Source organism: Apostichopus japonicus, chromosome 21 (assembly GCF_037975245.1).
Source record: "Apostichopus japonicus isolate 1M-3 chromosome 21, ASM3797524v1, whole genome shotgun sequence".
NCBI classification, from domain to species: domain Eukaryota; kingdom Metazoa; phylum Echinodermata; class Holothuroidea; order Aspidochirotida; family Stichopodidae; genus Apostichopus; species Apostichopus japonicus.
In genome coordinates, this window is record NC_092581.1 from 13,716,641 (window position 1) to 13,744,636 (window position 27,996).

The 27,996-nt window shown below is 36.9% G+C and overlaps 1 protein-coding gene across 2 annotated transcripts in view; it reads left to right on the forward strand.

The window, feature by feature from the left end:
* LOC139963062 (dystrophin-like) overlaps positions 1 to 27,996 on the forward strand; it is a 237,055-nt gene that overhangs the window by 126,858 nt on the left and 82,201 nt on the right. For both annotated transcript variants that reach the window (XM_071963541.1, XM_071963540.1), the window contains exons 18-31: positions 89 to 176; positions 1,189 to 1,430; positions 1,808 to 2,137; positions 2,988 to 3,197; positions 3,679 to 3,792; positions 6,282 to 6,605; positions 7,268 to 7,441; positions 9,471 to 9,611; positions 9,929 to 10,081; positions 11,222 to 11,383; positions 14,183 to 14,311; positions 14,896 to 15,069; positions 15,706 to 16,032; positions 17,111 to 17,293. In XM_071963541.1, coding sequence (XP_071819642.1) covers positions 89 to 176; positions 1,189 to 1,430; positions 1,808 to 2,137; positions 2,988 to 3,197; positions 3,679 to 3,792; positions 6,282 to 6,605; positions 7,268 to 7,441; positions 9,471 to 9,611; positions 9,929 to 10,081; positions 11,222 to 11,383; positions 14,183 to 14,311; positions 14,896 to 15,069; positions 15,706 to 16,032; positions 17,111 to 17,293 — 2,751 coding nt within the window. The remainder of the gene's footprint in view (positions 1 to 88; positions 177 to 1,188; positions 1,431 to 1,807; positions 2,138 to 2,987; positions 3,198 to 3,678; positions 3,793 to 6,281; positions 6,606 to 7,267; positions 7,442 to 9,470; positions 9,612 to 9,928; positions 10,082 to 11,221; positions 11,384 to 14,182; positions 14,312 to 14,895; positions 15,070 to 15,705; positions 16,033 to 17,110; positions 17,294 to 27,996) is intronic.

Consider the following 27,996-nt stretch of genomic DNA (forward strand, 5'->3'; position numbering starts at 1 on the left):
CAGTGTGTTGATTTCATGAGATGTGGTTCCAAAGATTTCTTTAGATTTTGTTGGAATAACTGAGCATGTGTATTATCTTCCTCGTCAGACTTTGGACAGTGGACTTAGAGAGAGAACTATGAGGGTGAAAACAGTATCAGAGCTCGGAAATAAGCTGATCAACCTCACCCAGAAAGGTGAGCTTATGTATGAGTGAATCCTTGCATGAGGGGTCCCATCTTCATATAGCTGAGGGGTGGGGGTGGGTCCATCTTGTGACAGCTGAGAGTGTCCATCATCTAATAGCTTAGGGGTCCGTCTTGTGACTGATAAATGTCCCAGTTACATTGTAAACCAAACAGGTTTTTTGTGCAATATTGAAACCTTTCAATAGACTAGTTTGCCCACAATGTACATCATTTACTTTCTCTCCTACCCTGTCAGTGAGGAAGACAGCACTTTCTACGTCACCAAACACAGTTTAGTCAGGGTCCTTCATAGTAAAGTTTGGTAACTCCCTTATAAAGTACCAACAGTCACATCTACTTGCTTCTGTTCTTAACAGAGATGCCAAAATTGTCACAAAGTTGGCTCCTTTATTCTACAAGAACATTTATGTGGGTTATAGATTCTCATTCAGTCGTATTTACATGCCTTCTTTGAAATCAATGTTTTATTTTTTCGTCTGCCTATCCTCTGCACTGTTAGGGGGATGATGAAGTGGTATTTCATTGATTTTTATGTCCACCAGAGGCCTCACATTAAAGCAACTACTTCAAATATTGAGTGGTGGGGTGTTTGCAAGTTTGGCATGAAAGCCATCTATCAATCTGAAAGGGGTGAAGATCTTGATGGGGGTTGTAACAAGTCTCAAGAAAACATGTTGGTAAAAAAGTTAATGTAAGAGCATAAAAAAATGGGAATATAAAAGGGAAGATTAAGATTATTTATGCAAGGAGAGAAGATTTTAAAAGGAGAAAATTCACCATGCCTAAACGGAATCAACATACTCCTTCCCATGATCAAATATTGTAGTATTGGAATGAATGGGAAAAAATTGCCATGAAATAGCTAGCGTTTCATGTTTGCTTGCAAGATTTTATTTGAGAATTATGTAACATGTGCAATTGGAGATTTGAGATTTGTAAAGGAAGTAAAGGAATTATTATTTTTTTATTCTTTTACATGATAATGTACTTGTATCACCAGGAGGAGACAGTCCAGTGACCATTAAAGACACCCTTGAGAAATTTAGAGAAAGATGGGAGGGGGTGACAGGCCTCCTGGAAGATAGGAAGAAAAAGTTGAATCAGGCGACCATCCACAAAGAGTTTCTGGACGAACTAAGGCGACTGAAGGAAGTGTTGGATGGCGTAGAGAGATGGCTCAGCGAGCAGAAGGCACCGGAGAAAGATGTCGAAGAGATGGAAGAGATGTTGAATCAATGCAGGGTAAGAAAGGCAGAAGAGGTGATGGAGAAAATGGTCATGGAAATTTTTTGGTGCTTGCTAGAAAGAAAGAGAGGAGAGAAGCACTTATTCACAGCTAAGCATGAAATTTGCACCATGGGTAATATTAAGCTGTTGTCAAGTTTAATGAATTTTTCCAAGTACACCAAACATTTGTGTCTTTCTAACTAAGTCAAGGCTTCTCTTTTTCCCTTTTTCAATAAGTTATCAATAAACTCCTGAATAAGTTTTTTCTTTAGAAACATGAAAAGCAATTGAGATTTTTTTTCTTCTTCCCCACAATGAGTAGCTGTGACCAGAGTTATGAACTTTTAACTTTCCAGCAAAGATCTTAATTCTCTGGCTTTTCTACCAAACAGGCAAGGCAGAAGGAGTTCAATATTCATGGAACAAGGTATCAGAACCTGAACAGTTTGGCACGAGAGGTGATGTCTCACGAATCGACGCTGTCCAGATCCACTCAGCGAGACCTGAAGAGCATCAGGCAAGGCTGGGAAGAATCCAGACAGAATCTAGAAGATCGAGAGATCGAGCTCGTGGCCGCCCTGGAGAGCGCCCCCTATCAGCACTTTCAAGAGGGTCTCCAAGCACTCATGGGCTGGCTGGAGAAAGTTGGCATCGTGCTCAAATCTCAGGAATTCTTTGTCACCGAACTCGAGCAACTTGAGAGTCAGCTCGACGAATTCAAGGTATTCTTTTGGTCTTCACATTCGCCAGAACTTCGCCATAGGTTTACAAACTGTTTGCTCTGTGGCAGACTTTTACCTTGTATGTTTTAGGGATTTTGTGTCTGTATTTGTTTAATCCATTTATTTTTGTTGGCTGAAAGCCAGTGGGATGAATTTAACCGGGCCGACGGAAACTAATAGGTAATTGAAACATCCAGTATCCCTCTGGCAAAGCAGGGGCTTTGAGTTTCTTAAAACCTTCCTCAACGAAACAATTTGTCACCGAAATTCAGATTGATGAAGACTTTCTGGCTGTCTTGTGGGACTAAGAGACCTAACATGGTTCATTTAGTAGTAGGGATCACTTCTATTAACTCCTGCAATGAAAGATACTTGATGCTTGTCACGGAACAAGGTATCATCAGAATCTGAACAGTTTGGCACGTGAGGTCTAGTGATGTCTAATGAATCTACGCTGAATATATCATAAATCAGTATCACATACTATTCTTCAAAGTGATAGTAACCTGGCATAAGCAGGCAATGTCAAGCATTAATGTGCATATTTAATCCCCGCTCCTCCCCCCCCCCCTACCGCATCATTCTCTCAGTCCTTTCTTACACCTTTATCCACTCTTCACCACCGCTTTATCCTGTCATATCATCTCTTCCCAATTTCCTCCAATATTTCAATTTTCTAGCCCTTTTTATGCTGTAAACATTCATATTATTTCAAAAAAGTAGCATAAACTATCTTAGTCGGACATAGTTTCCCTACTTGACACTAAAAAAGGTCTATAAAAAGAAGGCATAACACTTTTACAAGAAATATATATTTAACAAATCATTTGGCTACAAACTCCTTGTACAGAAACTACAAACGGACATCAAGGCTCAAGAGAGGAATTATTCTTACATCGGACAGAGAGGTAAGGATTTGATGGTCAAAACGCCCAACAAATCCGACGCCATCCAGAATGATTTGGACAAGCTGCACCGTACCTGGAATAATGTGACCAGGTCAGCAGAAGAAAATGAGGATAAGGTCAAGACTGCGGTCAAAGAGTTAACAGCATGGCAGGTGAGTAGAGGGGATGCGCGTGTCGTTATCTCTTGCGGCCTCCTCGTTTATGAGAAAGTCACAAAGGTTTTCGTCGTGTCTGGGAAATCTCAAAGTATAATTTAGTGACAGTTAAAAGCCTTCAATTGCATGAGAAAGATATTACTGAATTCGTACTTGAACTTAGACAACAATAAATAAAAGAATCAGTGGAAAAAAAATGGAGAAGTAAGGATAGAGGGCAGCATGTAACAATTGTACACGATGCACTTATTTTGGATAGTTGTTGAAGAAGCATTACTGAGTAACTATTAAAAGTAACTTTTAAAGAATAGTCCATAGTGTATATTTATATATATATAATGTACATCGCATACAGGAAATGAAAACTACTCTGTCTCGTAAGTGGTCAACTTGGCCTACAAAGTCGTTTTGGATGTTTTAATTTCTTTTACTCGCTGCCTTAGTTACACTCTCATCATTCTTTACGTTCACGTTACAGGAGGAATTGAGCTCCTTGAAGACTTGGATGACTCAAGTGGATCATTTCTTGAACGTCGAAGAAGCTGCTATCGGAGAGCAGCAGCTATTACTGGTTCAACTTGAACAATGCGAGGTGAAGGATTAAATAATTTATTTAAGTAAAGTTTAATAAATATGAGTGCAATGCCCATCTACTGGGAAATAATAAACAAATTTGAAAAGAGCAAAGAAGTCTTGACAAGAACAGTAATCAAACCAGTGACATCAGGATTACAAGTCCTGTCTTCTAAGAACTGAGCTTACCAGTCCTTAGTTGTCGGCTATCTCTAAATAGCCATTTCCTTGTTGTTGTTTTTTGGGTAGGGGAAGTTGGGGGGGGGTGGGGAAGGAGAGTGGCATTTCGGCCAAAAGCCTCAGTACCTTGCATTTTGTGTAACCAGGGGTCGCACCTCAATTTTATTTAACACTTCCCAGAAGGGGGTATGAAAGAGATTGTTAGAGAAAATTTCAAATCTAGTTCAATTTCTGAATATGGAAGGATATGTTACTCATGTCTAGGAACCTATAGAAAGAAAAAAGAAAAAGTATCTTGCAAACTGAAAAAAAACACGAAAATACTGGAAAGCTTTCATTTCTCTAAAGTATTCTTAACCACAGAAATAGTTTTAGACAGCAAACAAATTCAGCACTTCTGTGAGAAACTGAGAAGTCTCTGGTTTTGCAAGTTTGCCACTTAAGCCGAGAATTTTGTAGTCTGGTTGGATGAAAGAGAGGACACTCCCTTGCAGGAGAGGGAATGGGGGAAGGGTAGGGAAAGAAAACCAATATTTGGATTGACTTTGTGAATGTCATCTCCATCGTACATTGCAAAAGACAGGTCTACCTTCTCGAAGTCTTCAGTCCGGTCCTCATCGCCATGGAAACTGACGTCTGTATAATGAATTTATGTTTGTGAAAGTGGATCATGTTTTGAATCCTGCAGAGGCACTTGTTATTTAGTTTCAAGCTATTAGTAGTTCATCTAGACAAACGTGAGGGGATTGCTAAGTAATTTAAGGGGCAGATGAAACGAACGGTCAAAGAAGTAAATGAGGTACCCGGTGGGATGGATTTCTTAGGAATTTCAGAGAAATACAGTATGTGCGAGGGGACCGATTCTATTATGAAAGAACTCCTCATGGATCAAGTGAAAACTTGAGAAAGTCATATTTGACAGGTGATATTTGGTTTGGATTTAAAAACAATGTTAGGTAAAGTGTACTCAATGGGGCTCTGCAGCCATACCCAAAATCAACAGAGGGCGGTGTGTTATCGGTGCCCGTCTAGTTTCGCGAAATGTGACAGTCGATCTCTTCGAGTAAATGCAATTTCAAAGACATTTTTTAGACATATTTTAGTAGTTTCAAGTCAAAGCTAACAGTTTTTTAAAGCACCTTAAATTGTGTTTTCTGAAGCATGTTCTTTGTTATGCAAAGCTGCACAAGTAAGTGAACCTATGAACTAATATGTGTGCATCAGTAAGTAAATTCACCTGGCATACTAGCAGCTTGGGAGCGCTTTCATGTGATCATGTTACTTTGATTCAGAGTTTTTTAAACAGTACAGATCACACACATTTGAACCGATATGACGATGATGTATGAAGGAATATCGAGAATTAAACTAAAGACTGAAACTTTACAAAAATGGTGAAGCTATGGCAATGGCAGTGTATATGAAGGAGGAGAAGAGAGAAGATTTTCTTCCTGCCCCCCCCCCCATCCACCCACCAGAAAATTAGAATTTTTGTCTTGACATTATGTTTTTCTCCTTAGATCAATGGGATCACATATAAACAGCAGAGGGATAATTAATGTAAACTATGACACAATTGATTTTGAGAAATAACAGGCTTTGTTGACACTTAACCACAAGCCCTATTTTTTTTTTCTTCTTTTTTTTTCTCTTCAAGTTTGTGGATTCTGTAGGGTTAAAGTTTTTGTTGACTTTTCCTGTTTGAATGGTGTCAGCTTGTTTGTTTTTCATATCTAGTACAGGATATGAATCAGTTGGGGTTCACTTAGTCAACTGTAAATCGTAGAGTGCACTTCCCAAACATTGTATAGTAGTGTACTTGGCAAAGTAAGAGCATAATAAATGTCTGGTATTCATGTTATACTGAACTGGAAACCTTCATCTAAAAGCAGTTTGCTCATCTAGCAAAATTATGTCAAGTTTTTGTATAATCCAGCTGTTCATGGCACATTTAAATAGACCTGTATCTTGATGACATTTATTGAGAATATTCTATTTGAAAGTGATAAGGAGCAAAGAAGGTTGGAACCTTCTCAAAGTGATAGCATTAGCATTGACGCCAATTCCTTTTTGATAACCATTACAGCTCACCGTTAAAAGTTAATCCAGTTCCTGTAGTGGAAGTCGCTAAAAGATCAATATTTCTTACGATTTTTGGATTTGAGCCATTCTTAGGAAGTTTTTGAACTTTTTTGAAATAAACGTCCTATGCAGAACAACCCTAAGAGGTATCGTTTTAATTAGGAGCGAGTTTTGTATATATGAGCAACGTCTGATGCCAGTTGGTCGTTTCTGAGCACACCTGGTTTTGTTTCTTCCACCCGATAGAACTTGGAACACGACATCAAAACTCTGCAAACCAACATGGATAATCTGATAGAGACGGGGGAGCAGCTGATCAAAGAGAGCACTCCCTTGTTTGCGGGCTACCTGGAGGAGGAACTACGAGAGATTAAAGAGAACTGGGAGGATATCAAGGTCCTCGCCAAGAAACAGGAAGCTGCCGTCCAAGATGCCCAGGAGAAGACAAATAAGTATCAGACGGAATCGAAGGAATTCACAGAGTATCTGGAGGAAATGGCGAAGGATTTTGGGAAGGATTTCCAAGTAGAATCGGAGGAGGAGATACAGATAGAACTGAAGAGAATACAGGTAGGTTTATATACCACTTTTCATTGTTATAGTTGGGTTTGATTTCGTGTTTTGCAGTTTTTTATTGTCCAAAAATTAAATAATAATTAAGCATTGGGAAAGGGTTAGCCCAGAGGAAAGGGTTAATTTTATTAATAACTCTTTTTGTTGTGTGCTGGTTAAAATATTTCTCTAAAAGAATGGTGTCTGTTGGTAAAACCGTGACCTAGAAAGAAGGAAATATTGACCAACTAAAGCATGTTTGAAATGTGAATTTCAATGCTTAATCTGTAACAATAATTAAGAATTGGGAAGAGGTAGGCCCAGAGAAGAGGGTTAATTATAATAATTTTTTTTTTTTTTTTCACAGACTGGTTAAAATATTTCTCAAATAGAAATTTACCTGTTGGTAAAACCCTGACCCTGTTTTTTGTTGTTGTATAAATGGATATAATTTAATGTTTGTCTTACTAGATTTCAAATGGATTTTAAAAAGCATATAATAGAAAAATTTTCTTCACCATGTATGTGTGAGGATGCATATCAGTTGGTTTCTAAAATTTTGTCCAGAAGTGTATTTTAACTACTTGCAATTGTTTTTTTTCTAATAATTTTACTTCTGAACAAATTTCTCGAGTTAAAAACGAAGAAGAAAGATAACTCAGTACCGTTTAACACTTCAGAATGCCTTGCAAGAGTTGGATGGAAAGAAGTCATCTTTGGATAGCATCCAGGAAGCTGCCAACGTCATCACAGAGAAATCGTCGGCCACCCTGACGGAAAAGATTATCAAGGATATTGAAGACGGAAGACAGAGGTGGCAGACTATGATTGATAACTTAAAAGCCAGGGAAAAGGTAAGAGCTAGGGCAGCAGGGTTTACTCTTAGTGGAATGGAGTGGTCTGTGTTGTCGCTATTACTTTAAAGGTATTGAAGACTCGCCCCAAACCGTGTGCGGCCATCTGAAAAAGTTAACCTTCTGTTGCTTGCAAGTGACGTTTTGTTCGTGTCGCTACAAAATGCAGACAGTAATGAAACGTGATACCTTGTTATCTTTAGCTGGACCTGAGATGTCCATCGCTGTATCGTTTATACACAGTGCTGTGGGTATCGACTGCAGCTGTATGTACTGACTGTACTGTAGTGTCTAATTACCGACGGTAGCCAGCTGTGTGTGTATTTTCTGGGATCGATGGTGGTGTCTAACACTTCTGTTACACCTCATACGAAACTAGGTCAGATTACCGGCATTAGACATTTCCTTTAAAGCGACATACTACATTTGGACCAGGGTTGGTTGAAAAAAGCTCTCTGAATGTTCCCATGAGCATACTTGCTTAGTAGTTTCATATCTCCTACTGTTGTGTATGAAGCGGACAGGCTGAGCACTCCTGATACATAAGGGTACTGTACAATGGAAAGAAAAGTCAGGCATTTCTGTTGACTACTTCCCCATGCCCCCCTCAAAAGAGGTCTGTGTATTTCCTGTAAACCTGTTTCAGGTGGTTCACAAGATGTTTCAGCCCTGATTTGGACCAAGTACACAAAAGTCAAACATGAAATTCTGATTTTGCTTGCTGCCAGAGATCTGTCAAATTGCTAGACTACAGTCAATAAATACTGCTAGAGAGAGAAATGTTTATAGGTTCATTTTATGAAATTGTACACTAAAAAGTAGACTGAAATTTTATACAAATTTTGAAAGAGCAGCTAGAAATATGATATAATGACTACCACTAATGTAGGCCTGGATAGCTTTATCGGTATTACGGTATTCCACAGGACTGGTTATGCCAAGGTCAATGGTTCAAGTCCCATTCTATCCAATAATTACTCCTTTTTTTTAAAAGTTCTATTTAAGTGAAAACAGAGTTTTTACTCTATGAAAACAGCCCCCGTGACTATCCATCACTTTTGTATATAGGTCAGGAATATGATTGCCCGTGTTTAAAAGGTAACATTTGATAGTGAATGAAACTAAGATGGATCTCTTAGTCTTGAGGCGAACATGCCGGCAAACTTGAAGGCCATGCACGTTACAATTTTAATTGAGAAGGACCTCTTGAAGAAGTACTCAAACGTTGATGAATTTTCCTCTGTGTTCTCGGTCTGGATGTGAAGATTGAGAACGAACGCCTACGGGGTCTTGTGAAGATTGAGTGGACAAATAAATTCAGATCTGCTCAGTAAAATTACGTCAAAGTGTCCTTGTCTTTCTTTCTCTGGATAAAGCGAAAAGAGGTTCGAAGAGGGATTGTTTTAAATGATACTATGTGGTTGCTTAAGATTAGGACAGAATTTTTAATATTGAAAGGTACAAGTTGCCATTTCAAAGACAAGGTAGCACTTTATAGTTTTATTTTCACTTATTACAATATGAACCCTGTTTTAAATAAAATTTACTGATAAAAAACTCTGCACAACCTCTACAGAGAGTTGTCTTCTGACCTGACAAAGGTGCAATTAGCTGTTAATGTTCACCGGTTAAATGACAGTAAATATCTTCAGCCCTTATTCTTAGATAAAAAGAAGGCTAGGCTAGTTACATCTGCTGTGACAGTGTGTTAGGTTTGGCTTGTTATACTAGCTGTAAAAAGGGTAACTCACACTTTTAGAACATTTCATACATCTGTTGTGACATTGATAAACAAACTAACAATTTGCAAAATGTACTTTGCTGGATAGAAAATTTAAAATCTACTTTTTCCATACAAAAGAAGTCATTTAAATTGATAGTCCCAATGGCAAAAGGGCAAATCTTTATACATTGGTTTTTTTCCCTTTTCCTAGTTTTATATTTATTTTTTATTTTTTATTTTTAACCAGGCATGACATTGTTTATATCAGTTCTCTCTTTACGCATTTCCTTCTCCTTTGTTTTTCAGAGTCTGAATGAAGGATCGGCCAATTGGACAAAGTTCCTGTCCCTCCTGCAAGAGGAAATGACCTGGATGTCCGAATTTGAAAAGGAATTGAGCAATCCATCAACCAGCCTGGACGCAGAAGAACTCTCCGAGGAAATTGACGTACGTTCAAGTAACATGCTTCACACTTCTAGATTTTTGCAAAGTTTTGTTCCGTCTGATATTTTAACTTTTAACTTTTAATTGAGAATTTTTTAAATTAAATCTAACTCGATTGTTTAGACCCTCTACTTGACATATCTCATGATCAACAGGTTTTGGGGCAAATTTGAGAGGGAGGATGGAAATGATAATTTCATGGTCGATAGTTTACAGAAATAACTTGAGGGCTATTTTACTGGCTGAATGTATGTTGTTTCTTTTCATGGAATTTCATGGAATACAAGGAATTTATTCCTTTTTTGTATTAAAAATGACAGGTTTTAGAATCTAGCAGCCAGAAACACACAGTAGATAGAAAGAAGAAGATCAAGGAACTAGCAGAAACTCTTGTTGCTGCAATGGTCATGTCAGGAAGAGTGGAGAAAGATTCCAAAGCGTTCTTTGACAAGATTGACGATATCACTACAAAGGTGAGATATTCCTTGTGAGATGAGATTCCCTCATATTGTTTGTGACATTTTTCACTTAAAGCTCTTACTTTCAAAGTCTAGATATTTCTTATTGAGATATAATGAGATAACTGTTTGAGAAAGGATCTCTGTTTGTTATAGACATTTTCACTTCATGCCACCATTTTGATTGCTTCTTAGTTGGCAAAGCATTTAATTTTCATTTATAGGTAAATTGTCTGCACTCTGCGTTTGATTCTCTTTGTTTGAATTGCTTATTTTGCAGCAGATGTTTTAGTTCAAGAACCTTGAGATAGTTACTTCAGAATTTTTTTTTTTGGGGGGGGGCGGCTATTCTTAGCAGGAATTTTTGTTTCTTAAACAGACAAGATATTTTCTTTGGTTATTGTCTTAACTAGAAGCCTTATACAATCAGAAGCCTTTTAACTTCCTTATTTTCAACATGAAGCACTTTTTTATCAGTCAAAAGTGACCATCTGCTCATGAATTTTTGCATAAATTAAGGTTATTTTTAAAAGAAGAAAGCACCATTACTCTTATAAAGTATGAGGAGTTAAGACGTTCCTTGAATTATTGTACAATGCTATGTGAAAGATCATTTGAATATTTCTTTGTTTTTGTATCTTACTCCGCATGAAAGCTTATAAGTAATGTCTTCTTCTTGGTGATATTTGTTAATGCAACCGCAAACAATAAACTGATGGAGGAAAAGAAAAAAAAAAATGTCTAGCTTTAAAAATCCTTTCTTAAGTAGCAAGAGATCAGTAAACTTTCATTTACAACTGTGGTCTCCTTAGCAACAAACACTTCAGAAAAGTATCATCTCATTGTTAACATTAGATCTCTTACATAGTTATTATTACATCCTTTATTATCCTATAAGACAACACAACAGTGAGCAGATCTGGAAGCCCTGCAGGAAGTTGATGCCAAAAAGTAGTAGAGTCTTAACAAACATGAAGATGTGTAGGTTTGTGCAAATGTTTTTTTGATACCATGGCAACGGCACGATTTGGACATCGTTGTGAATAGTTCAGCTCAATGTTGAATACTTCATGAACACAGAGTTGAAAAAAAAATGGCTAAGAGTGTTATCATCATTTCAAGAGATGTAGTTTCGATGTTCTGTTTTTTCCTCAGGCCAAGGCCAGACAGGAGACCCTGGAGCAGAACGTACAACTCCTTCAGTCTCTTGAGAAGGACATGCTCTCGTTACAGAACTGGATCTCTGCCACTGAACGATCTCTGAACAATCGGCTGTCCAACAGAATATCAGCTGCTGACCTGCCAGATGAATATGAGGTAAAACTATTTCTCCTTGCTGTGTTATATCTGTCTGTCTGTCTATCTTTCTGTCCATCTATCTATCTGTCCATATGTCTGTCTATCTATCTATCTGTCCATATGTCTGCCTATCTGTCTGTCCATCTATCTATCTGTCCATATGTCTGTCTTTCTGTTAATCTGTCTGTCCATCTACCTATCTGTCCATATGTCTGTCTGTCTATCTGTATGTATGTCTGTCTATCTGTCTATCCATCTGTCTATCTGTCCTGTCTATCTGTCTGCGTTGTCTGCTTGTTATATATCTGTCTTTCCAACCGTCTGTCTGTCTGTATTATTTTGTATTTTATTGGTTGATGTCTTGTTTGTCAACATCATCTGTTCAACAGATTATCTCCAGTAGATCTCTCAGACAAGAATGAGGATAAAAATAAGTCTGTCTGTCTACCTGCCTGCCTGCCTGTCTATATTACTGTCTATCTGTCTGTTATGTTAATAGTTGATCTTGGTAGAATTGTATAACATTCAAGTGGATGTCGATTCTTCAAAGTACGCATCCTATTTAGGGATGCACCGGATATCCGGTCCGGCCGGACTATCCGGTCGGATAGTGAGCAATTATCCGGTTCCGGTTCCGGCCGGATATTTTTCAAAATCCGGCCGGATCTTTTTCAAAATCTGGCCTGAATTATTCCTGAAAAAGGTGTTGGTATTAACTTAAATCAATGTAAACTATTTCCAAAAATGAATAAAAACATTCAAAGTAAGGAAAAATTAGGTTTAACATGTTTAATTTAATTTTCTCAATGGTCTGACCCACTGTTTCTAAAGATCAACCAAAATAATACAACTACTGTAATAATATGAAGCTACAACAAATACAGTTTGCAGTGAAATCATTTCTTGCAGCCTTCATCAGTTTAATATTGTGCAGTTAAAATAGACCATTTATATACTTACAGTATCAGTCAAAATACTGTTCCATTGAATCTTTACTTTCCCATTATTGTTGGCATTCATGTTTTCTCTGAATTTTCATGTGTGAAACAATCTCTTATATGGTTAAATACGTCTTTTTTTTTTTAATTCCACGAAACCACTTCATCTTAAAGTTCATTCTTAAACCTTAGAATAACTTTAATTCTCATAAAAAAGATTAACTCCAGAGCTGACAATGAAAACAATTTCAAAAGTAACCTTTCTACAGTTATCACATACAGAGACAATTATCTTCATAGGTAGTATGCAGTATTTTTCCAGCAAACAAATTTACATCATGTATCAAGCTTGTCAACAATTATATTGTAGTTATTTTATTAAAGATTATAGATTACACCACTTCAAGTCATATTTAATCTCATAAATGGGGTCTTAAATTTCACCTTCTTTATAATATGCGTATACCTCACCTAAGATTTGCTCCTTGTTTCATACTTCTACTTCTTATTAACGATTTCCTTTTGTAAAATGAAAAAAATCCGGTTCCGGCCGGATTTTATCTGGCCGGATTTCATGTACTATCCGGCAAAATCCGGTTCTGGCCGGATCCAAAAATTTGGATCCGGTGCATCCCTAATCCTATTGGGATAGGCTCTCTTCTTTTTCAAACCTTTTCTCATTATTCCAGTAGCCCACTCTGTGTATGTGTACAGAATAAGTGACCCATTCAGTGTTTTGATTCGGTAATTAAACACTTAGAAAACTTGTCAAATCGGTACATGTTACTGAGGGAGTAAAAAGATTCTCTGTAATTCTTGTAAGAATAGTAACAACGCCATCTGGCTTCAAACGTGTAGGGTGCACCCTCATTCCATTTCTGCCAAATGTTAATTAGGCATTACCTTGTCATGAGTTTTAAGTGCAGTGTGTTAGAGCTCCCTCTATAATGAAAGCTACATTTTTTGCACAATCTTTGCCCAATTTTTGGCCTATTTGTACGAAGTTCATAAAACAATCCTGTGTATGGTATTTCTAATACTCTTTCAGTACAGTGGTCCTGAAGGGACATGTGAAGTGTACAATTAATGTGCTACAATAAAATGACAGCACAACCAATTTGGGTATCTTTGCCAAAATCGTCAAATCTCAGCTATTTTTCCATCTTGAAAAACATTGTCAAAATGTCAAGTTGCTGTGTCACACATAATTGGATAACACATCAAAAATATGACAGTAACCAATTTGTAAAATTGCACCGGCATGAAATCTTTACAAACATTGTCAAATTGTCAAGTTATGCTGACAGAGAGAACATTTTGACAAAACTTTCTCAGTCTTAGAGAAAACGTCTTTTTATTTTATAACTGTAAGCATACAACTTGCCTGTCACTTCTGGACCACCATACATCAGTGTGACACAGATACTAAACTAAGTTGACAAGTTTTATTGAAATGTGGTAGTGCTCCCTCTACTTTGAATCAGCCAGATAACAACTGTTCAGTTTATTTAAGTGAAAAAACAACATTGCATGGGGAGGTATAAATTCTAATATAACTATATGCTAATTTCAAACTTTTGAATATGGAGGGCCCTTTTAAAAGCAACTTTGGGGAAGGGTGGGTTGAGGGTTGGAAAGGATGGAAGGACATCTCCCCTCTGCTCAAGAAAGAGGAGAAACAAAAAGAGGGGGGGGGTGTTGTTTGTTAAACTTTGGTTAGGTTCATGAACTGCTTATTCTCCCATCTTTCTTGTAATTGTTAAGAAAAGAAAAGAATTTTAGGAAAATTTTAAGGAATTATGTGACAAGTTTGTTAGATGTTTACGGTGGTTCATTAACAGATTGTTTTGATGCTGTTTTACTTGTTTTCACTAACCAGCATCTGAAAACGGACTTAGCAAGCCGCGAGGTTGATTTCAAGAATATCAAAGAGAGAGCTAATGTACTGATGGGACAGACTGATTCCTCAGCAACACAGAGAATGCATCAACAAGTTCAGCTTTTGAGGGTAAGCAGAAATACAGGAGAACCTAACATAGATTATTTATAGTGTTTGCTTATTTCAACACAGTTTGGAAATTTTCCTAGTTTGATTACTCCCTCCCTCCCCCCTCCCCTTACCTATTCCCCCTCTCCATCCCTCATCCAAGAAATGAAGGCACAGACCATCTTTCCTTGGTGATGGTTCATAATATCTGGAAGGCAATTCTCTCATATTGTTGCACGACAGAGATTACAAGTTACCTTAATAACGCAATAGTCCTAAGTTAAATGCATATTCTCACCTATGAAGGTCGTGCTAGTTTATATAACTTTTATCTCCAAAAGCCATGAAAAATCAGATGGAAAAGGCAACATTTCTTTGTTCAATTTTAACTTGATGTTGGTAATAAACATTAATAACTTCATATGCTGATCAAATTGCTACTCTTTATTTCTTTTAGTTAGAGAAAAAAAATTGAATTTGTTTGCAAAGTATTCTACATGGAATTTAGTCTTTTCATGCATTTTAATTATATACTGCTTTTTTGGTTGGTTGCTATGGAAATTATCATTCTTGGTTTGCACATTTTTGTTTTCTTACCCTAATAGACCAATCTAGATGAGGTCCAACTTAAATTCAGAAAGTTTCAGAAACCGGCAGATTTTGATCCAAAGATGTTGCATGTGAAGGACATTTTACAGAACGTGGAAGATGGCATCAGTGTCCTGGACATTAAGAACTCTGAACCTGAGGTCATTCAAACACAGCTGGATGCATGCATGGTAGGTCATCACAAAACATTATATAGAAAAAAAAGGTAGATATATAGAAGGAAATTGTTTGTGTAGAACAGGATTGAAATCAGAAACTCCACACAGGATCCTGTAAACCTGAGTTCATTGTTTCGAGGCTGTTCTAGCCGTTACGGTTTTTTTTTGTTCTTTTCAAGTAGTTTATCATTTGCCAGTACTATTGTTGATTTACGGTAATTTATCTGTAAGCTCTTTCTTATATTATTGTGATATATTTCTCAAGGTAAGACATCACATTCACAAACAACATGGGATGTCAACTTACTGCAAATGTCCTTTCTGTGAAGAAAAAAGGAGTTAGTCCAGTTTCTTGACTTTTTGTTATACTTCTGTTATATCTGGAAAGTAGAATATATTGTTATTGAATATCTTTGTCTTCTACACTGTTAAGTCTGATTTCTGGTGCTAAGCAGAGTGTAGCTTTAATATATGTAGGCCCTTTATCTTTTCATTTTTATTTTGTATTTGTGGATGGGACCTGTTGCAAAATTGTCAGGTGAAATTTCAGAAAAATAATTTTTTTTAAACTTATTAAACTTTCTCTTCAACTTGCTCCACATTTGTTGTCGTTGTTGAAATGTTATTCCATTTTATTTTTAAATTCAGGGCTTCTATAAGACCCTCAGCGAAATCAAACCGGAAGTGGAGTATGTGATAAAAACCGGTCGGACGATCGTGGAGAAGCGTCAGACGGACAACCCGGCCGATCTCACGGATCGTCTGAACCATCTGAAACAGATGTACAACGTCCTCGGGAAGAGGGTCACGGAGGGTAAGACAGAATGCGACAAAGCTCTGAGGCTCTCGCGGAAGATCAAGAAGGAAGTCAACGGATTCCGGGAGTTGACGGAGAATATAAAAGGAGATATCTCGAAAAAGCAGAAAGATGGTCCCGTGCCGTTGAGTTTGAACCAAGAAATGGAATGGTGCAAGGTACGATTATCGTTTTCAAATTCGTCTCTTTATTATTTTCGCAAATTTTGATTATCCACGTTAGGAGGCAAATTTTTCTTAGCAAGAATTTACAGTAGAAAATGATAGATCATTACTTTCAAACAAAACAACATTTGATTGTAGATTGTAGTAGGGACGGATGGATGGATTAAGAAGGTTTATTGGTTTTGTGTTAAGAAAGAAATCCTTGTGACTGGTCAGTTACTTCAGAGGATTCAGGTAGGGGTCCTGTACCCCCTCGCCTCCTGATATTTGTGGCACCGAAAGTTTACTGCAAACATAATTTTGCAGAAAACGAGGTAAACAGTGGAAAAAATGAGCATATTGGGGGACAACTGCATTCTTTACTTTTTACTATGTTTTCTGATGTACCATTATTTTATTATATCTGGAGTAGTTTTGTAATCTAGTGATGCATGGGTCTCCCTGGGTCACATTTTCTGATAAGTCCTGTTTTGAGGTTAAAAAGTTCTACGGTTGGAAGTTCCAGAATAACTAGTTGACCAGATTCCAAGCCTACAGGACTGCCAGTTTTAAAAGCCAATCAGCGTGTCCAGAAGTCTTTCTTTCTTACAAAATATCAACACATCCATACATGCACTTAAAAGATATACTTTACAACTTGGGGAGTAATTTCTTTCTGCTAGTTACATTTTCAGCTGTCAACAAGATGGCTAGTCAAATGTTATATCATTGATTATGGTAAAATACTCATCTTTTCTGCATTGTGGTATTTGAAGCAACAGCATCATTGATTTCTTTTTTAATATTTCATACAAAAATCATGAAAGAAAAAAAATTGCTTTTATTTCAAATAATGATTTTCAGAATCTGAAAATTTGCCAAGTTTCTTTGTATGTCTGATTATTAGGCAGTATATATAAATACTTAGAAAGGGTATAAAATTGCAAAATCAATTGCAATTTTAAGTATTTGATGATATTAAATATTCACTCGGTGAAAGAAAATCTAGGAGGATGTAGATTTGGCATATTTTGTCCACAAAAGTTTTGGCAAGAAAATGCAACTTGCTTGTTTTGTTTGATCTTTTTTGCAGTCGATGGAAAGCGAAGGTAAGAAGAAGTTGAATGGCGTTGAAGACGCTAAGAAGATGGTGGAACAGCTGATTAAATACTCCAAGGAGGACTGTCTGGAGCCGATGCGGGGAGAGATTGCAGATTGGAAGGAGAAAGTGGAAGAGGCCATGTCTGAGGTAGCTGCCAGGAAGGTCATCATTAAGGTAAGGTTATGGAAGGATACTGGAATTCTAGAAATGAACTGAGTGGAGAAGGTTGGCACAAAACACAGGATCAGTCTCATAACCATCCCTTCCCACCCCGCCCCCCCCCCCTCCCATCCGTTTCCCCGATCCCATCTGATGGCGTACAGAAAGTTTGTAGAGAATTTGCTGAAGTGAGAAGGAAAACAATATAAGAAAATGCTAAGATGCAAAGGGTAATATTCTCTGTCCTTTCTGTGCAAGCCAGGAAAATTGGTAGGATGAGGGAAGGGTTGTCTGTGATAGGTTAGGGTGATAAGAGTGTATGTAGCACTTGTATCTAAAGAATTTATTAACCAACAATAGAAAACATGATCGTATTTTCTTCTTTGAAAGAAAAGAAAGAATAAACCAGCCTTTCCAACAACTTGACCTTTTTATTGAAAGAAAACACATCCCCTTTCTCCTTTGCCCTCTTCGTCTATCTTCGCTCTCCGATATTGCATCTTGTCAACAGGATGGGTTTTTCTCCCTTTAAAAATATTCAACAGATAATAGCAAGAGCCTGTAGGTTTGGAGCATTAGTTAGTGTTTGGAAACATCTCTGTTTTAATCAATGTCAGGATGAGAGGATGCAAAGTCCCAGATCGGTTTGATTAATTATGGCGAATGGGCCCAGGAATCTTTGTCTGTTCGGTTTCCATGGTAACCACACTGAACATTTCTGTAAATGGCAGCTGTTATCGTAAATCATGAGCTAAATGTTGATAGGAGTTTGTTGTTCAGTACTCAGTGCAACGATTACTTTTCCTTTCTGGAGACTTTCAAGTAGACATTTTAAGGTCTCATTTCCCCCCCTCACCCCCCTCACCCCCCCTCCTCACCCCCCTCCTTATTCCTTATTCTTCAAAAAGGCTTTTTCTCAGATAGTTGTGATGTAATGCTATACCATGAGTATATATTGTCGTCGTAAAACAAGTTTTGAAGGAGTTGGATTCTCAATTTGCAATCACAAAGCAACTCTGTGCATTTTATTGTAGTAAACAACATCAATGTCCATTTTTTGCTTTTCCCTAGAAGCCACTTTTGTGAGAAAGTTGAAGACAGCATTTAATTTTCTCTTATTGTGGCAGTCCTATAAAAATTAACATATATAGTATACACATTTTTCTGCATTACTTTTAAATTGTTCGCTTAAATATTTGTGAATTTCTTAGATAAATTTGGATTGGGTGATTATCTGCACTGTCCATGTTGTGACTGTTTTTATTAGGTTAAAGTGTTGCTTATTTGAACATAGAGTAAAGTCTAATACTAGAGTAAACGTCTAATAATAGAGTAAACATCTAATAATAGAGTAAACGTCTAATAATCGTAGCCCAAGTTGTTCAGCATGATAGGCATATTGAATTTATCAACAATAACAGGAAACTGCCGAGGGGTAAGAGTTACCATGAAAGTCAAATTCCTCTTTTAATAAATGTTCTTGCTTGTGCCTGTGACAAACTGGAAGCATCTAACTATATTTCGTATCAAAGACAAAACCCATCGAGAGATTTGTTACACCTGCAGCATCTGAAGGGGAAAATTGGCTTTGTGACATTTAGATATGAGCAGGAAAAAACAAATCCAATAAAAGAATACTGCTCCTGTGAAGTGAGATTGCAATGAAATATGTTTATTTATAATTCACAAGGGCTTTAGTTCTTCATTTTGAGTGCGGAAAAACGACAAACCTTATCATGATGGTTTTAAATTTGTTGTTTCAATTGATAAACAGGTGTTGAGTTTTGAAGGCTAAAAATGATTTTTAAAGGAGTATATTAGGTTGAAATCATTTCCTATTTTACAGGCCCAAAGCCAGGCTGGGGACAGGGAGGGGGTATGCCCCCTATGTATACTACTGTGCCCTACGAATACTTTGCCCCTCCTTAAATTAGTGGTCCTCCCCAAACTCAGAATTCCTGGATCTGGGCCTGCTCTCTAACCTGTCTCCTCAAAAGCACCATACTTTATTTACATAATTGTCCTTTGTTTTCCCTTAATTGGAGTAATGTACTGGAGATCTAATACAGGCAGAGACCAGGAATGACCCATATCAACTTTTTCATCTAAAATCAAGTGAAGTGTTCACCAACCCCCACCCCCCCCCCCAGGTGGTCCCAGGTCATCTGTGATCGCTGTACTTGTGTTTGCAGAACATTTAAAACATGTCTCACCCTCTACTGTTATTATATAACAAATGCTGTTTCATTTAATGAGGATCACATTCAGAGAGCTAGTGTAAACAGTGCAGCAGTAAACCACCCAGGGAAGAGGGAGTGTGATTTTTACTAATGGCTAAGAGGATTTGAGTTTGATCTAGTGTCAACAGAGTCCAAGTCAATGTGGTCTTTCATGTTACATGTATTCAAGAAACTTGTTGGAGGTGATTAATGTTGACACAATTTAATCAAATCCTTCATGGGATTATCCAATGTAAAGATGGAATCTGAAATGATCCCTTCCATAAACATCTTTTTTCTTTCTCTTTTTTTTTCTCCATGTATCCATTTTCCAAGTTGTACTGTGATGTAAACCCAATTTCACACAAGCTTTTGCAGTGCAGCAATGAGCTTTGTGTGACATTTGGGTTGTATTTTCTCTACCTCAATTTACCTACTTTATTCTAAAACCAACCGTTAGTGGTGGTGACATGAACAAAGAGAATGGTGGGAGGGGATGGGGAGTGGGGGTTTGTGGAGCAGGAGGAGGATTCTGGTGATGTTGGTGCATTCAGGAGTATTGAATGGAGAAAGTTTCCACCCAAATAATATTGTTTTCCGTTATTATGTTATTAGCATAATATTAATAATCCCCAAACATTTAGTTTAAATCAGTGCAGAACAAAGTGAATTATTATCTTTGTCCATCCCTCCCTCCCATCCCTTGACTCCCACCTGTCACTCCCTCCCATCCCTTGACCACCACCTGTCCCTCCATCCCATCCCCTTGTCTCTACCCCCTTTCCCTTCCTTCCTTTCTAAACCCCCTTATTCGTCCTCTGCCTTCCTCAGGAACTTTTCGTATGCAACATGCTATCCCTTCCCCTTTCGTATTTCTCTCCCCAGTTGTGGTTCTTTCCTCTCTTATTTATGGCCTAAAAGATTCACAGTTAAAAATTATATTTTTTTGTATAAGTTTATGGTTTATACATAGAAGGTGAAGTCAAAAGTTTAAGTCAATTAACATAGCACACACTCTAATTGTTAAGGCAAGGTGTGGCGTCCTTGGAAATAGTTGCTTTTGTTCCGTTCATCGTTTAGCACCTCCTGTGGTGTGTCCGTCAAAGTCATGTTAACAGCTGATAGAGCAAACAGTTTACCCTTGAAAAAAAATTATTATAGAAATTTTTAAAATTTATTCAGAATGGTGAATCCTCACTTAGGAGTTTATAGCTTTATTGATTTGTACCGAATAATATCTGAATGGAACATCGGGAATAAAATCGGAGAACTCCTTGGTTGCATTTTCAGATTTTTTTGGAAAATTTCTTCTTTCTATGTAAAGGTAAGAGATCCATTCTGTCTTGAGATTAGGATTGAAAATTGAAACATATAATATTTCATCACAATGTGTTTCAATATTAAGGATAATAGTCTCCTATATATGTATGTATTCTTTTTTTGCCAAAATCTCTGATTTTGTTATATTTTGTTATATAATATAAGCAAAATTGTGCTGAATCATATAAGAAACCTTAAAAAGATATGATTAAAGCAATGAGTGATTCTTTCATTGTATGTAGTTGCTTTTTGTTTCAATATTATTTACTGATTGTGTGTGTTGTGTCTATTTTGTGTAGTTTTTCTGAAAGAGTAATTTTTTGGCTGAAACAGGTGGATAAAATGATAATAATAATAATAATAATATTCCACTTTTATATAGCACTTTATACCAGCAATAGGTCTCAAAGCGCTTATATAAAACACCACAGTTAGCATACTAGTTCACTGATGGTATTTGTTTTTTCTGTACAGGTATGTTTGTGTGTTTATATGCACCTAGGTCCTGTACCTGGTCCACAGAGAGACAATATTTTGCATCTTACCAGTGTGAAACTAATTCTTAAATGAAATAAATAATTTCACTGTTAATGAATGCAGGGTTTTTTAGACTCCGTTGGTGTTCGAGGCAGACTGATTTTGAAATGTTGCTTGCATCGGACATTTTGTCGAGATTTAGTTCTACTTTAAGTTTGAGGCTAATTGAATTGACCTGATTCAGCCTTATTCACAAGTTTCATTCCAACTAAAATTAGGACATTTAGTGAAACTGGACACCAACAAATTGTGTCAACTGATCCCTTCCAAACTAATCTTGACCAAATTGTGTGATAACTGTAATTAATGGGCCTAGTGGGCAGGTGTTAAAAGTCACTCTGTATTCTTTTCTATAATATTTTCAGTTATTCATGAAACAAAATGATTAACCTGTAGTTAATAATTTGTTGTCAAAACAATATTCCCTCTTCAGACACAGAGGCTTCAAACCTGTGCCAATTTTCTTGCTTATTTCTTTGTAATTCTCAAGAGAAATCATTACCATTTTTGATCTCCTTGTTTGGTGAAAAGTAGGCCTTCTCTGATATTAGGATTCAGCTTTGGGAGATAATCCCGCCTGGATCAGACTATCCAGGTTGACCTACCAAGCTTCGTCTTGTTCGACGAGGAGGCCGACATTGCCTCATGTCAACAATGTAGAGTGATATCGAATAAAAACTTGGCAATTGCAAAAATTGAGAAATTTGGTCAAACCTGGTGGAAGTAAGTACTGTGCAGGTCTATATTTGATTAAGCCCGTAGCTCTGGGCGATTGTACGGAGATTGTCAACGACATGTGTACTTAAAACGAGGCCCTGATAATCCAGCCGTTGATTGATTGCAGATATATTAATTTGCCGAGAGAGGCGCTCACGGAGAACAACGATTTTTTGAGAATGATCGTTTGGTGAAAAGCAAACAGTGAAATTTGTACGACGTTAAAAGAAAACAGAACAGTCATTCGGACAAGAACTAAAACAGTTCTCTTTTGTTACGACTGAAGATGGTTAAAATATCTCTTCCATTCGTCATTTCACTTCTGACTGGACTGGTAAATATGTTGTCTTTGTTGTCTATGCTATCTGCTTCATCAGACAAAGAGAAAAGAATAACATAGAAGAGAAAACTATGTCCTAATTGAAATCTTAAGACAACATGTTAGCTAGAGGATAAAAATTGTTCCTGTAATGAAATTGTTAAAGTTGGAGAATCTGTTTGCTCTTTCTGTATGTCTTTGATTCTCTCGTCGTCGTCGCTGGTATATATGCTGACGTCGCATTTAAACAGTTGTTATTACTTTACTACCGATGGAGTGAAGCTGTTTTTGTGTGTGGATTGTTTAGATCTTGTTTATAATATGTAAGTATATTTTCTGCCATGTTTTGGCTAGATTTGCATGTTAGTTCCCATCTAAGACTAATTTCATAGAACTTTACAATTTATATGTATGATCTGTTGAAGGTAGCTGTTTCGAGATCCGGCTTTGAGATTCACAAAAGATTTTAAGTTTCGTTAGCATCATGATTGATCTCTATCATGTAAAGCGCCTTGAAGTAGTGACTTTTGTGTACTGATTTGGCGCTATATAAGTCTCATTTATTATTATGATTATTATTATAGACAATGACAATATATTCCACCTAGCAGAGTTAAACAGACATGACTAGCTTTGTTGGATACCTGTGGCAAGGCTTAAAGTTGAATGACAAACTTTCTTACTGGTTTTACACCTCTGGACATATAATCAGTGTCCATGGCCTAGTTGGTTAGGGCAACCGCATACTGTATAGAGCGGGAGGCCTGGGTTCGAATCCCGGTGAAGGCTGGAAGTTTTATCACTGTTCTGGATTTTGAAGTCACTGCCGTCACACGAGTTCCAAATACTTTTTAAAGTTGTTTTTGTTATAATAAACATGTTGATCAGATATTAACATGTAAAACCCAGGTTTTTATTTGGACATGTAGTACTCAGGGCTGGATTTGTGGGATTTAACAAACTCAGCACAATTTCCTTTATTCTAAAATGGTTTGTTGTTGTCAATGGGTTGGACACAGTGCCAAATGTTTTATGTTTAAATGATACTTTAGGGTTTAGAGATTCTTTCTAGATTTGTCCTAGAATGGTAGGCCTTGGCATACATTTACATGACCCCGGGATACAAATTTCTGCACATGTTGGCACTGGAAAACCCCCACCCCCCTCACCCTCCAAACATTTTAACGTATATATGCAGCAAATATTAACGGCGTGGTACTGCTTTGGGGAGTGCATTCTAGTGCCATCAGTTTTGTCAGCTTTAAATTTTTGCACAACTTATTGTCATCACAGTTCAGATCAAACAATCAAATTTAAAGTGCTTTAAAATGAATCAAGTTTTGCTCAATATATTGGTTGTAGCATATTTGTGATGTATCGCCCACGTTCAATCCCGGCTTCTTCGTAGCAGCATTATTACATTCCTCCCCCCCCCCCCCAATTGCAAACAATTAAAGACTATAGGACATGACTTTGTACTCTTGAATCATGATAGAGCAAACATCCATATATATTCCTATATAGAAGAAAAGTACATTTTAGATGACTTGACCTATTTATAGTTAAAAATGAATGTGGCTCTCTGATTTTATGATTACCGAATCTCTCCTTATCTCGGTTAGATAGATTGATTCTCTGACTGGTTCTTGTTACGGTCAATTTGACGTGGAAGCTTGGTCCATGAAGAAATCCTCGTTAAACATAATCTATGAGATAGCTACGGGATGAAGATTGAGAATCGGGGAAAGATTTTATATTTGATCATGGTGTCTGGATTGAAAATGGCTCCTTTTTTTCCCTTTTCTTTTTTTTAATCACAATTGATGATTCATAGTGATGTAAAAAGGTGGTTGAAAACATTAAGATTTGAAGCCAGACGAAGAAGAAGAAAGATCAAAGTCTTTTTGTTTTCCTTTTTTGTGGTGTTTGTTTGAGTGTAGGGGAGGGTGCCGGGCGGGGGGGGGGGATTGAGATGTTGGAGGGTAGAAGTATTAAAAGAGTGGTTAATGCATCTGTGTAATTTGATAGTAGTTTAAAGTAGCGAAGGGGAGGAGTCAAGTTAAGGTAGAGAGAAGTTTAAGTGTAAAAGAATGATAAACAGAAAATAGGATTAGATTGGCTTTGATAATCCTTTGATTAGATAATTATTTATATTAGATTTATTTTATTTTTAGATTTTAGATTTATTTATATTAGATTAGATAATCCTTTGATAGGCTTTATGGGTTCCCAGAGAGTGGTCTGTTCCATATTTCAGTGAGAAATAGATACTGTCATATTGTTTCAAAGCTGTTCTCAGCCCTCACTTCTTTGAGGGATATACCACTTGTTGTGTCCCACTCTGCTCCCCCATCCCCTTTGTGTCAATGCTGTGGGTCCATGGCACTGCATATTGTGCCTATTGGAGTAATGTAGACATTCTTCCCCAATCTTGATATCAGCTTTATGCATTTGTTAGGCATTATTAATAACACTTGAAAAAGTTATGAAGAAAAATCTCAAAATTTAAATTACAAATGACCCACCTAAAGACAACCATTTAGATGTCTTCAACTAATGAATATTCATTAGCAAGTAATTAATGATTTCATCTAAATTTCATAATTGTTATCACTCCATCTGAAACTGCTCCATATTAGTAATAAACACGTAACAAATCTATCAAATGGGAAATTTTTCAAGTTTTATTCTTTATTTCAGATAAAACTCGACTAGCCGAGGCTGGCGTGCTAATGAGCTTTAATAATTATCATAAGACTTTTATATCATATTGTTTGAAAAATTAACCAAAAACATAGCCCCCCTCCCCCCCCCCCAAAAAAAAAGACCTTCATGGATGTGAATTTCAGCGATTAAATTCCTCAAACGGGTCATGTTTTTTTTATTGGAATAATAATTTACGTACAAATTTGATGTAAGGACAATTTAGAGTGTTTTCGCAGACATTTAATGCTGCAGGTTATGTATAAAGCACCATGATGTTTTATCGATTATCTTTCCACTGTGTAAATATCAATGTCGAAGTGTCAAAACTAGCTTGTTTCAACAAGACATTTTCCTCTCACGACGCTTGTCAACAGGGCTAGAAAAATGTTCAAGTGTGATGATGTTTTCATTACTTCAAAACCAGCAAGGGAATTAAATCGTTTCGATTTCATGCTCAAATATTCCCTGAGCAATTTAGACCATTTGTCAGTTGTATTACCCAGATGTAGAAAAAATCTGTGTCTCTATTTTGTTGATGTTCTCCCTTCTTTCCACCCACCCCCCCACCTTCCCCACCCACTTGTTGTGACACTTGCCTGGCTTTTAATGGCTACTTGGCATATTGAATTTGTAACAGAGCCATGATGTAGAAGATAATATTAGCCGGTCTAGTTTTGTCTCGATGAATTTCACCAGTCACACTAACAAAGTGATAAACTTGATGGTTGCATACTGCTGTGAGTCAATATACTCGTATCTCCAGGGCGAAAAGGGGGGGGGGGTGCAAGCCAAGAAATCTACGATTAGAAATTTATTGGAAAGGAGAGAAATTTAAATTAAAAAAAAAGAAGAAGGAAAAGGTTGTAATGAAGATTTAGAAATGTCAACGACAAATGCATTTGTTTGACTTTGGGCGAGAGAAACCCCTAAAACGAGAGCAAGACTCTGCATTTTTATTAGCTCTGTGAAAGCTCGGTTATAGTTTATTATCTAACCGAAGCACGCATTTCCGTCTCTCTGCGAAATAGCAAAAAAAAATGAGAGAAGATAGCAGAATCATCAAGTTATCAGCTGCCAGTGTTTCAAGACATCTCCAGCTCTAAGCATTGTTTACAACCATTTATCGTTGTCGTCGTGTGGGAGATTGTATATAAAAACAGATTACGTCTGTTATGTGGCTGTGTACAGGTGTGCAAAACACACACCAACAAAACTCCAGGTGTTGTAAAGCGAAAGGAAATGTTGTTCGAAGATTGATGTAACAGGTAGCTACTACTAGAGCTAGGAACAAATTTGTTTGTTAGCTAGGAAAGAGAAGATAAGAGAGAATAAAGAGCTAAATCGTCATGGTGATCTTTTATAAACTGATTCATGAATTTGTTTTTTGTTGTTTTGGACACACTGCATGGGGTGTATATATGGAAAAAGGGGAAAATCTGTGTGAATTTTTCAAAATTAATGTATTTTGTGTGATTACGCCATGAGCCAATTTATACTTTACTTGGAATCTTGACAATAATTAATACAAGAGAGGTGGCGTGGTTTATCCATTCAAATTCATTCAAAGTTCATTCAAATTGGATGGAATTCATCGGTCTTCTTGTAGAATTTAGTGGAATGTAATCCTGTGTTAATCAGTACAGCATTACATCTGATCACAAAGGAACTGTATGCAGACCTCCAATTGAATCTTGCGTATCCTTTTAATAATATAGCAGTTTAAGACTGGTTTGGTCATACAAGGGGTTGGTTGCATTTTGAGTATAACATAACTTCTTCTTCCATCAAAATACTGCCGAACAAAATTATTTTGATAGTCTCTCTGTTGCATTAATATAAACAGAATCTCTGTTTACAATTTCTAGACAGTCAAACAACACTTAGCAAAAACCTACCATGCTTTAATATAGGATACGTACCTAGCCTAGCCTTCTTTGCATATAAGAATAGGGGTAGAATCCACTACTTTCATGCACTGTTTTTTGTTGACCTCAGGTATGAACATTTGCCTTGGTGGATGAAAATGATAAAATCTTATAGTTTTTACAAAATACTGTCTATCAGGAGAAGTTTATAACATGAAGTCCTACAATAGATCTACTGTCAGCCAACAAATTTAAAGGTGATGAGAAGTGGCCACAAAGTTGAAATGCTAAAACTTGCTAGATTTCAAAAGCCATTTTCCTAAAGGTTCTGATCCTGCAAATTATTCCCAGACATGGGCGGATTATTGTAATTACTTTTAGAGTGACAGTAAAATGCTTCTTGACATTTGAACATTTGTGACCATTTTTCTGACCTTTTTCTGATCAATTTCAGACTTTCTAGCATAATTTGGGATAATTGTAGTTAAACTTAAACTGTGCTATCATAAACAGATAGTCATAAGTTTAAAAAAAAATATCAATTGGTGGAAGATAAAAGTTTGTTTATTGAACTAAGCAGTTTGTAATCAATTCTCCAACGAGGAGCAGCCATATGGTATCAACTAGGTAGATCTCATAGTTATAGTCCTTCGGTTACATGAACAGATCAGACAGCTGCCCTCTGTGTTCAACGTTAAAACATGTTGAATTGATGTTGAACCTCCGCCCAATAATATTAGACCTATGTGCTACGGTAGTCTATCGCAGGGCTGATACATATCGCATAGAGGCAAATAGAGGGGTGGGGAGGGGGGGGGTTACAATTATATGTGCATATTATTACAAGGTTTGGTTATCACAACCCAATGGAAAATATGGCTTTAAGGTAGGACAGTACTAAGAAAGCGTTCATGTGGTGTTAACAACGACTGTTCCATACCTTTTCTATCCACTGTTGTGTCAACTAAATGAAATAATGATCCTTGATTCACAGGATACCAATAATAGTAGCATGGGAATTTGATCTTCATTGTA